The 12,394-nt window shown below is 37.6% G+C and overlaps 1 protein-coding gene across 1 annotated transcript in view; it reads right to left on the bottom strand.

Annotated features, from left to right (window-relative positions):
• Positions 1 to 12,394, bottom strand: part of LOC137281749 (glypican-6-like) — a 98,706-nt gene that overhangs the window by 67,512 nt on the left and 18,800 nt on the right. The window contains exon 2 of the mRNA XM_067813347.1: positions 11,898 to 12,056. Coding sequence (XP_067669448.1) covers positions 11,898 to 12,056 — 159 coding nt within the window. The remainder of the gene's footprint in view (positions 1 to 11,897; positions 12,057 to 12,394) is intronic.

Here is a 12,394-nt window from a genome sequence, read left to right as displayed (position 1 = left end):
AAATATAATATACTGAAACATTTTGTTCAGGTCACTTGCTGTATATTTTAGTCAAAATGTGGATAACATAATACTGTTATGAAAAACATAAATAGTGGATTCATTTAGTTCATTAAAACTACAATATACTCAGTGCTATATAAAATCTTACAAAAAAAATCTTAAATCTAACAACCCCATTTTAAAGGGATTCTTTTTACATATGCACATGTTCCACTGTTTATATTCACAACCATTCATATTGCTTTGGCATTATCGAACTGTTCTCTGCACTTTAAGACCAGCATTTATACCCTATTAGTGTTACAATAATGTTTGTATGCATGTACTCACTTAAACATTGGGACTGAACATGAATATTTTATACAGTCTTCTTGTCCAAATTTTGAATACTTGGTTACAAATAATCTCATCAATGACACTTTTCAATTCAACATTTTCCTGATGTTATCGCTTTCTATCGATATAGAACAGAGATTGATAACTGCCTACAATATACTGAGTGACGATTAATACGTCTCTGAGAAGTAACTTTAAGCAAAATGGAAAAATAGTCTGAAAGAAATGAATATATTTCACATCACTGGTGAGTGGTGACACGTTTATGCACAAAGTAGCATCCTGAACATACTTAGAAGCATCTCATGAATACAGACTGTTCTTTGTGTATTGTGCGAGTAAATTAAGACTTTATTTTATCACAAAAGTTTATGTATGATATTATCAATAATCATTAATCATTCTTCTTACTGGGGATATTTCTGATTGTAGATCTTTTCAGCCAGCCCTACCTAATTTACACCTCGAGAGTAATAATGTGCACTAACTCATTAGTTTTTGTGAAACCATTCACAATGAACTGCTATGTCCAATATTGGCTGTTATCACACTCTGTAGGTGATAATACAATCGATACACGAAACAAGAAGTGGTGAATCATCCCCATAACTGTCCAGCATCTCACTGGGGCACACCTGTCAAAAATACATGTAGCTCTTGTGTAACCATAACCGTACTGGGTAGTTTTTTGAAAAATTAATAATGTCAATCTCAAATTTATGGCATGATAATGCAGTGATCAATATCTGGGCTGGCGACTTGTGTGCAATGTAAAGTGTGGATTATTCACGATTCAGTGATTGCATAAAGCTCTCATCGATAGTGGCCAATCTGTGTCCGACATGCTAATTCTTGCTGGTAGAAGGTTTTCTATCACATTTTCAGCCACTCGCAGCTGTTGCCTGGATATCGAGTCATCAAGGAAGCACTTCTAAATCCAAAGACACACTGAGAGCAAAAAGCAGAAGCTGTGACATCGTGAATTGAAGTTTTAACTCTGTTCAGTTCTTTTAAGTTATTTGTGTGTGCTTGTGTTCTGAGGGACAAGCTCCTTGTCTCTTCAGCACGGGCTGAAATTGACAGGCATTATGACTACGATAGGTAAACTATGTCTTAGAAGATATCTCTTTTGAAGTTTCATGGGATATAAAACTGTTATACACCATCACTAAGGACATTATACATTATCACTCAGGACAGCAAATTATCACACACTATCTCTGGAAGGTATTACCAAACAAAATTTCCAACATAAATTTCTAATATTTCAGCTAATTTTCAGAATAAAATGTTTACCATTAACATCTCAATAACTTACAAAACTTACATCTCTGTTAGTGTGAGTGAGTGTAAGTTATAACCTGTAAACATAATTCTGTTATATCGTGACATGATAGACTGGTGTATGAAGTAATGCACACTGCTTGGACAACACTCAAAAAGAAAATTTTAATTAAAACCATATTCTGTATTTTCATTCTTCACAAAAATCCATTATTTCATTAAATCTCCCTATCTTTCTCTCTACAGTAATATCAGACATTTTGACAATCTATCTGAACTTGATCCATATTCATTAAGAAAACATTTCTAGCCCAATTTGCATCATGTGATTTTCGAACAACCGACAAGCACCACTGAACAGATTCCGGCAAACTGATAGGTTGAAGGTTTCGTGGAAGCGATTGTTCCTGTTTGCATGTAATTTGTAAATCAGCTGGCATCACGTGCCTTTATGTTGTGGTGGTGCCTGTAGGTTCTGCGCAATGTGGTAAGGGATAGGCCATGTCTGCGAGAGTGCACACTACAAAGGGCAGACAAACACTACTGTTGTATTAACCCATGACATTAGGAACCACTTCCTGTGCTGCTTGCTGGCATTTTTACTGCAGAAATGAGAACGGCAAAGGCGGATATATACTTCTATATTTATACCATCATTTCACGATCATTCATATTTAATGCAGATTACAGGCAAAAGTAGCATCTTCAGACATGGGAACCTGGACATGATGGAGGTGGCAAACCGGTTGCAGTTTATTACCCATAATAACCTACAACTGTGGAATTTTGCAAAATAAATTCAAATCCAACCATGGACACTTATTAAAGTCTTGAGGCAGGAATGGTGATATAAGGGAAGAGAAAAAGAAAATGGGGGAAATATCTATATCAAGTTATCTAGGAATCTAAAGCTACTTTTCCAACTCATATTTGGAATATCACTGTAAATTTCAAGCACCAAGAATATTGACTGTATTGCGACAAATGTTCATTACCATTAAATATAAAAACAAATATAAAAAAATAAAAAATATTTATTTCTATTGAAAATAGAATCTTTGTAAAACTTATTGCTGAAATATTCTTTGTAAAATTGATTACTTTGAACTTACATAAGAATAATCATCATAATAAATCATACTTTAAGAACTGTATAAAAGTGTAATTTTTTCCTGAAAGTCGGTGTGCCCTTTCCCAACTGTTCTTTATACAGAAAACAGCATAACTACACACATGTGAATTTACAGGGGACACAACTGGCTCATTGATCGACTTTCGTTCCCCGAGCTACATGGTTACTGTTACCTTCTAAGGGGCTGGTCATGTACGTTTCATAACAACCACGCGGTTAGCATCAGGCACATCATCGAGAAAGACTCATGAAGAAAGACGCAGGCCACACATAAATGGAACATAATTTCCATACAACTGTTTTCAATTAACAGCTCCTTACTGAAGACATGTGCATTGATTTTATGAGACATAAATATTCGAATCCAAAAAACACATACCATGGGGGTGAAAACATACCAGGAAAAAAAAAAAATTCCATGTTCGTTGAATTTTGTCTCAAGGCAGTAATACTGATCTGAAATTATTGGTGTTTAAAAAGGTCAGAAAAGCAAACATATGTCTGATTAAAAACAATTTTTTTAGATGTCTTTCATATCTCATGATTATTGATCTTTTTCAACCAATAAAATCTGAGAACTGGGAAAGATGAAAATGATAAAACAATCAACAATAGCAATAGTAAATACATAAAATACCCCTTAAAAGATGTTCACTTCAAACTGCAAGTGTTTTCAGTTCAGTCCCAATTCAAATAAGAAATTTCACGATGCTGATGTCATTTACACAATCTCTTCTTGGAACAACACCACAGCTTACAGAATACTGAATAGCTAACATCACCATAACTAACAGAATTCAATTCTATTTTCTTACAATATCGCTAAAACCATCTACCACATCACAACTCCAGGCAGATTCAAAAGTCTACAACATTAGGTATCAAAGCCCAATAAACCATGTGATATAAACACGTGAAGTGGAAAGCCTCTGTGTCAAATACCACCATTTTTTCTCCATCATAAATGAACTTATCACCTGGGCTTGAGCCCAGACTTACGCATTACACAGGAGCCCTGTTTTATGGGCGAATCTTTCCTGGTCCATTTGTCAAGGCAAGTAAAGCACAGTGTGAGAACTCACTCGCAGGAGGAGGTGGCATGGTTTATGGCCCAACAAGAATGTTTATTTACTGGGGAGAGGGGCTTAAACACTGTAAGTCACATGTAGAAATTGCATCCAGATTTTGAGATAAAACAAACGCTGTATGCACAAAGTTAAGAAAACTATTTTCCTTTCAACTAATAATCACAAAGCTGTGGTACAAAATTGTCATGTTTTCCTGAAGTTGAATAACATATTTCAGAAATTCATACATATTTCAAAAGGTGATAAATTCTATCCAAAGTGTCTAAATATGTAAGCTGTGAAAAAAAAAAAAAAAAAAAAAAAAAAAAGCATGCCGACAAATGGTGAAATAATTCCCATCACAAAATTGACAAAATGGACTTTTCCCTTTTTAAAAGGCTTTAACACTGCCTGCGCAGTTCCTTGGAATGACAAAGATAGCCCTTGTGACAGGTTGGGGGCTTTCCACAACCCCAAACTATGTCTGTTTCTGAAATTGCCTGTCTTATCAAAGTCCTACGTATTACTAGATTGAACAAACTTCTGCGTTATTTCCCAAGAAGCTTTCTAATCGGAATTTTACGCTTGATAAATAAACACAGAAATGTTTCGAAAATAAATAGAATGAGTTTCTATGCAAATAAATCTGAAAGGCCACACCAAGGTCGTTTCTGCTTCATATGCAAAGTACAAAACAGAGATTGACTGGTGAACTTCTCATTCCAACAAAGAAAATTTCAATAGTTTTTCCTTACAGTGTAAATTGAAGAGAGGCACTACTGTACAACTGGAATTTGGGCCAAGTCAGGGAAAAGTGGCTTGGGTGATTATTAATCATCAGTCATGCATATACATGAACAAGTTCTGCCCTGTCATACAGAGCTGAAACAAGACATGTGCTTTTATTTGAAAGAAATGCTTTAAATACCATAAATCTCCCTATTTTGCATCCTTTGGAAAGAACACTTAAGACTGAAATGCTGATCAGCAGGACTACTTGACTAACAACTAGTCTCTGAAATGAAAATATTTACAGAAAAAATGTTTATAGAAAAAAATATATATATATAATGAAAAGGAGCATACCGACTTCAGAAATCTAGACTTGCCATTTTTCAGACATGTGAATAGCTAATTGCTTGCTTCTAAATTTGGAACTATGACATTTTCTCTTGTTAACGTAATGAATATGAATGTTCTTAAATATGGACTTTGTGCTTAAAATGCTTATGGCTTATGAATGAAAGCTTGATCTCATCACTATACAGCTGAAATAATGATCACGTGACGTAAAGCCCACGTTGACTCAGTTCAACTCTTTAATTTGTCCCACACCTATCTGAATTCAGTAATGCCATTCCCACAAAAACATTCAGCTCAAAATTTTAGATAACCAAAGAAATGGGTCCTTACAGTTTTCGCTTTCACAGCAAAACAATAATCACCCTTGGCAACCAATTTATTTTTCCATTTACTTGGTGAATTTTCAGAAAACAAGTAATACCACAATCAGCAAACTGTCTAGCCAGTATCCACCTCCTTTTGTTATACTTCGACTATATCCATGGGTAATACTAATTCAGGCACTTTCCACTCCAAATTAACCCCACATGGGTTAGACAGTTGGGGCTGAATCTCTGACCAGTCCTAATTACATTCTGCTGGAGTTTCAGGAGGTCATGTGATCTAGTCAGGATAATTTTGCTGACCAACGAGGAAGAGGAGACAAGTTAAGATGGGCGACAATTACTTCAACTAGGAGAGGTATCTGGTATTGATAATTATTTCTGTGACCTAGGACTTGAGGTTGAGCTGAGTAACGGGTGGACATGGTTTTGTCATCGCAGCCATTAAGCAGACAATGCCCTCAACAGATCATGGTCTCGGGATTCGATTTATTGTGTGTTCGTAAATACTACCAATTAATACAGAAGAGTTGAGCAATTTAGATCCTACAATAACATCTAATGGAAATTTTATGGCCAAACCAAACAGTATGATTCATTTTACAAATGTCCAAGGTTTTCAGTAGCAATATTGATGTGAGATATTAAATACAGTTCCCATAAAGAGAATTTTGATGCTCATTTGAACAGGTCCATGGTATCATATTTCACCAAATTTGTTATTATTTTGGCAGTGCAAACTTGTTTAACAAAATACGCATACAGGCAGGAGGAATGTCAGGCATCTGTGGAGTCATATCATATTTATCCAAAGAAACTGAAATAACAGAGTGCTTCAATATTCAAACCTAATAAGGATTAACAGAAACTGACCACGAGGTCTAATTTCATCTGAACAGACATTGAACCCACTATCTTATTCCCTCTATTACATCTAAGACTGTGATCTTGACGATCTACGGTGATGGCTTATATGTGATCTCTTTGAAGGGTCCGTCTTAATTTTCATCAATGAAACAACTGGGGAAATGGGCTTTGTAGCCATCTTGACCAATTGCAGACATGAAATTGGCAATAATTTCCTTTGATGATAGGTCTTGCCTTGTCTACCGGTTTATGTGTAAGTCCACACAAATTATCGTCCAGCATAGTTGATTGTGTAAGTAAGAAAGTATTTAGTGCCTAGGGCACAATCTGTACCAGGGTCGGACTAAATACATAAGCCTCAGGTTTGAATCAACCTGGCTCGCCATTTGCTTGAGGCACAAAATAATAATAGACTGTGTCAATCAACTCATACACTTATTTCACTGTTCAAACTACAGTCACTGGATTATCTGGCCCAAACCTGATTATGCTGCACCCTTGATTTTGCTGAAGTGAAAATCTTTCGTTTAAAACATCTAAATCAACTGGTTCCCCCAAATCCACTGAACAAAAGAGAGAAACCAATACGAAAGACATCCAAATTTAACTATTGATATATTGCAATGTCTGACAAAGGCAAGAAAAGATTTTCGGATATGTTATTTTCACTGAACGTGGTTCATCGATACCCATTGGGAACAAAGCTTCTAATTGGGGAACTAAAAAAGCATCCACTTTTCAATTCTTTCCTAAAAAAATGCAATGACTAACATGCATGTATTCACAAGCTCATTTCAAACCACTCTGAATAAAACAAGTGCTCTTTTCCAGTGTCACGCATGTTCAGGACAAGGGACATAAAAATTCCTCAGATTCGTGAAAATAGTTTTCCTTTAATGATGCTTTTTTTCATAAATAATGTTCCAGATTTTGGATGTTTTCTGTCATCTGTGTTGGAATAACAACAATGAAGGAAAGCAAGCTGCAGTGATAACTAATATAGCCTGCAGTGTCAACAGGTTAATCAGCAGATCAAGAACTGAAATCTTAGGAATTTCATTTTGGTAGGTTGTTAGTGTCTGGTTGCTGAATACAACCAGGGAACAATAACCACAACAGTGACAAAGGTCATGACCCAAGCAGCTCCTAACAGCCATTAGGAGACTCCTTGGAAGGAGAGACAGACTCGCTTACAGTCTCTGTTGGAATACAATAGCTTATTTTGATTCTGGTGAAAATATCCTTTCCAGTATTTTTACTAGAATGATTTTGTGTATGTCTACTGTATTGATTCTGTTCATAAAACTTATTTTTTAGCGACATGCATGTTACAAGTTGTATCATTGATGAAGAAAATGTAAATGACTTTGGTGCGTTTTTGTTCAAGCTGTATCGCAGCTGTCAGTAGACAATCAATATATATTTCAGCCACAATGATGAATGAAAAAAAACCACATAAAAAAACTTCACATAAAAAATTCAGAAAATGAACATCTATTTCAGATAATGTCCATGTACTAAATAATCCTACAAAGCACAAATTGAAATGTCTCAAATATTTTTTAGACGTGTGTTTTCTATAAGTTTCTATGCTTACACTAAATTCACCTTAATATACTGAAGCACACTGGATTTAAGCAATGCACCAGTCTCAATACAACAGGACAAGGGACAGCCTAACACACTGACAATGCTGCTTATAACAGACATACGAACGATCCCAGCTAAATGAAGGCACATCATACAGCCATTATTACAGTGAATTATGGGTATTATCGAAAACCAGCCATGTCCAGTCAATCCTTAGACTCGCTAACAAGGTTCTGCCAATCATGTCTACCAAATATAGGTAATTACAGGGTCTAACTATCTGACACTTGTCAGCACAACCCTACAGCAACAGAACTCAATTGATCTCTACATCCTTGGCAGCCTTTGTGAGCAGGGGCAAGATGACTTCACCTTGGGAGCTATAACTACAGTCCTTGTCTCACAGTCCCTGAACCAAATTATTTTCCCTTCTGCAATGCTGAAGCCCCAAATGAAGTAAGTCTAGATTTCCCCAGGTTCCGAATCTCTGGTCTCCCTGAGGCTCCTTTTCAATTTATATAGGCTTGTTTGTTACTATCAAAATCACATATATTCAGAAACTAAGCACTAGTCTAGATGGATTTCATCAGTTTGACTTCACTAGTTCATTCAAGCAATCTCTAATGTTGGGTTATTATTTTGAAAAATGTGATCACTCTCAAACATGGATCAAGACAAACACAAACAAGGAATTAATGCTGACATTTTCGTTACTGATGTCTTGTAAGTTGTATACTGTAGACAGCTAATGGTAGGGTGTGGTAGGATGACACAAGTTGGTTTACATGAACTGATGTCAGGAGTGTCAGAAACTTTGCCAGAGGATGTGATATAACATAGTATCAATCAGAGAGTGTACTGGGAGATGTTACATCACTGAGTGTTGACACATACAATGTGTTGTACACCAACCCGGCACTGGCTAAGCCGGTTATATTATGGCAGACATGTACTGTTATCCCTATTATAACACAGCAGACCGGTTACCAGGGGGATGAACCACCTGTCAATGGCCAGATGGGCGATATCTGGACAGTATAGGGCTTATCACATCTACCAGCCTTCACATCAAGATAAGATGGAGTCCATTTCTGGTAACATTAATCTGACATTCTGACACTGGCACACAATTCATGAATGATTTCATAAATGATTTGTGAGCCCTAGATATCAGATATGCACATAAGCCTCTGAAAATCAAAACACACATGTGAAATCTTAAGACCTTCCCAATTGTTTGATCAAGAACAAGGGCTATAATTATCCAAAATGCATGGATGCATTTTGACTGTCAATTCATAACTGTCAAGAGTTTGCTTGAAGGCAGTCAGCAGAACAGCTAGAATACTATGACATCAATACAAAATGTCAATTAACACAAAACAAGTGAGACCTTTCTGTGCATAATATGAGACCTCTTTAGCATATACTTAGTAAGTGAAAGAGAGTGACGGTAAGAGTGTGTGAGTGTGAGCAATAGGTTAAAACGGAAAGAAGATAAGGTACGGCCAAATCAAGGTTATAGCTTCAATCCTAATCCTTACATAGGCATATTCCTGTCCAAACCATTTTGATCTGTCACAGGAATTCTAGCCTCGTGTTGGGCTTATGTTTCACCAGCAGCCCACTGACACAACAATGTTGGTAGTTGCTCATAATCAGGCTTGTTTCCTATTCCTGTCAGCCATCATACAGGAGTGAGTGAGTGAGTGAGTGAGTGAGTGAGTGAGTGAGTGAGTGAGTGAGTGAGTGAGTGAGTGAGTGAGTGAGTGTAGTCTTATTCTGCTTTTAGCAATATTCCAGCAACATCATGGTGGGGGGACACGTGAAATCGGAAAACACAACCGTACCCATAACTGCCATCGAACCCGGGTCTTCGGCATGATGAACCAAAGCTTTACCAAACAGGCTATCCCCACGCAGCACTGAGTAGAGTGGGTGTACGCTACATTACAGTAATATCACAGTAGGGAACACCAGAAATGGGCTTCACACATTGCACAAATGTGGGCAATTGAACTTTGGCATTTAGCATGACAAGCAAAAGCTTTAATCGCTAGCCTATCCTCCATCCACGTGAAATACTTCCATGGATGACTCAAAACACCAAGAAACATGCATAATAAAACTAAGTATATGCAGTCTGGCATCATCCAAATCACAACCTAGATCTTCGAAGCTTGCATCGAAACAAAAATGTTGTAAGTGTCATACCTGAACACTAACTGCAGACTACCTTAGCACTACGGGAGCTTTGAAAATCAAAGCCAAGGGTTTTCTCCTGATCTTTGCTCAGTATGTTAAATACAGTTTGCTGATGTATAGAATCAAGGCAGAAACAAAGATTTACTGCACCCATAGAGAATAATTATTTACTAAACTAAGACAAAGCAAATAAATAATCAAATTTTACAATACTCTATGTGCTCCATTTTATTTGTTTATCTGACCCTCACATTTCTCACCAGGGTCCTGGGAGTCAAGGTATAACCATGAATATTTCCCTACCATGAAGCGATGAGGAAGTTTGTTAATAAAGTTTTATGCATCTTTTAGCACTATTCCTGAATGGCTCCAAAGGTTAGATATAGAGATATATATCCTGCCATGACATTCTGTATCCAGCTGCTGCCAGAATCTACCATAAATACCATATGTACCAGATCATGACCAACAATACGTTCAGATGGGATATGCTTGGCACATCTCAGATGAAGGATAAGAATTCCTTTGAAAGAAGCTTCAAGTCCTGTCTTTCAGCCCTGCAGCTCACCACGGATTAGAAAATGAAGGTTCAATCATCCTTCCAACAATGTTTGCTGATAAGGGCCACGAAAATCACTTTGGGTGTTTGCATCTGTCGTACCACTCAACCCCCCCATGAAGCCTGAGGACAAGAATTGGATTCTTTTGTTCGACTCGCTGTCAAGGTTGCATAAAGGCTGATGCATCTGCTTGCTCAAAATACTATTAGCTGTTTTCGGAAACGTATCAAAAGCTGCCATTTTTTCGTATTCCCTGCTCCGATGATGGGATACTTGGGAAGGTCAATTCAAAGTTCTGACACCAAAAATTCTTTCACAGCCTTTCTGTGAAATATTGAACAGAATTTATTTGACAGTTACATAAATACTACCTGAATAGGCTTCACTAGTTACAGTTCTGATTCCAAACTTTGATGGATTGGGTATCTCTACAATACATAATTGGGATCAAACATTTCCAGCAGTGCAAGGAACCGAAGCTTCTTTAGGTTCCACCATTTTGGATATGTAATGCTGTAACTCATTACTGATAATATCAACCGGGAACAGCAGCTGAAATACCAACAGCCACACATGTACAACACGCACTGGGTTTCCAAATGCAAGCAGTGAAAAAATGGATGTTGCAAGAATCTGTGAAAGAATGCTATGGACGTTTACACTTCAATAGGTTACGTAGTTCAGTGTGAGGATTAACCATAATTATGTTGTATTACAGAATGTCAGCTTCAAGTTGGCGGAAATCCTAATGTGATGCAGACCTAGCCAGTCAACACACCTTGTGAAATGTCTGTAGACACCCCCATATATCATGACTCGTCTATGTGTCAATGACACCCCTATGTGTCAATGAGGTCCAGGGTAGAATAGGCCTTCAGCAACCCATGCTTGCCATAAAAGGCGACTATGCTTGTCGTAAGAGACGACTAACGGGATCGGGTAGTCAGGCTCGCTGACTTGGTTGACACATGTCATCGGTCCCCACTGGCACAGATCGATGCTCATGTTCTTGATCACTGGATTGTCTGGCCCAGCTTCGATTATTTACAAACTGCTGTCACACAGCCGGAATATTGCTGAGAGCAGCATAAACCTCAAGTCACTCACTACGCATCAATAACGCACTTATAGATATCAGTGACAGCCCTATCTATCAGTGACAGTCCTATATATCTGTGACACCCTTATAGATATCAGTGACAGCCCTATCTATCAGTGACAGTCCTATATATCTGTGACACCCTTATAGATATCAGTGACAGCGCTATACATCAGTGACAGTCCTATATATCTGTGACACCCTTATAGATATCAGTGACAGCGCTATACATCAGTGACAGCCCTATATATCAGTGACATCCCTATATATAATGCGTCACACCCTGTGACACATCCTATAGAACTGATGACGCACCCTGTGTCCACTGTACACAAACTAATGACTTACCATCAAACTTGCGTGTGCGCGAGGAGAAGGTGAGCCTGATGATCTTGTAGGCTTCCTCCAGCTGCTTGGTGTGGTCCTTCTTGCTGAGACTCTGGAGTTTCTCCTCCATTTCCTTCGTACAACATGTCTGCTGCTTCGGGCAGATCTCCAGGGAGGCTCCTGCAACAAGACAGCACCATCAGTATCTCAACCCCATACATCACCATCCACACAAACCCTATATGTAGCAGATGGGAACTAACAAGGTCACTAAAAGCAATTCATACTTTCAATATGAATTTGTTACATAATAAAACAGTAAACTATCTTCAGTGTACAATTCTAATGGCTGGGGGAATAAGCAAATATCTACACATTGGACTGTTTGACTGAGTTTGGTTTTGCACTGGTTTTATCAATATTCCAACAACATCATGGCTGAGACACCAGAAATGGGCTTCATTCATTCAACCATCTCTCACTGAACCCAAGTGGAGATTCGACCCTATCTTTAGAGC

This window comes from Haliotis asinina, chromosome 4, assembly GCF_037392515.1.
Source record: "Haliotis asinina isolate JCU_RB_2024 chromosome 4, JCU_Hal_asi_v2, whole genome shotgun sequence".
NCBI classification, from domain to species: Eukaryota; Metazoa; Mollusca; class Gastropoda; order Lepetellida; family Haliotidae; genus Haliotis; species Haliotis asinina.
This window is presented reverse-complemented; position numbering and strand designations above follow the sequence as displayed.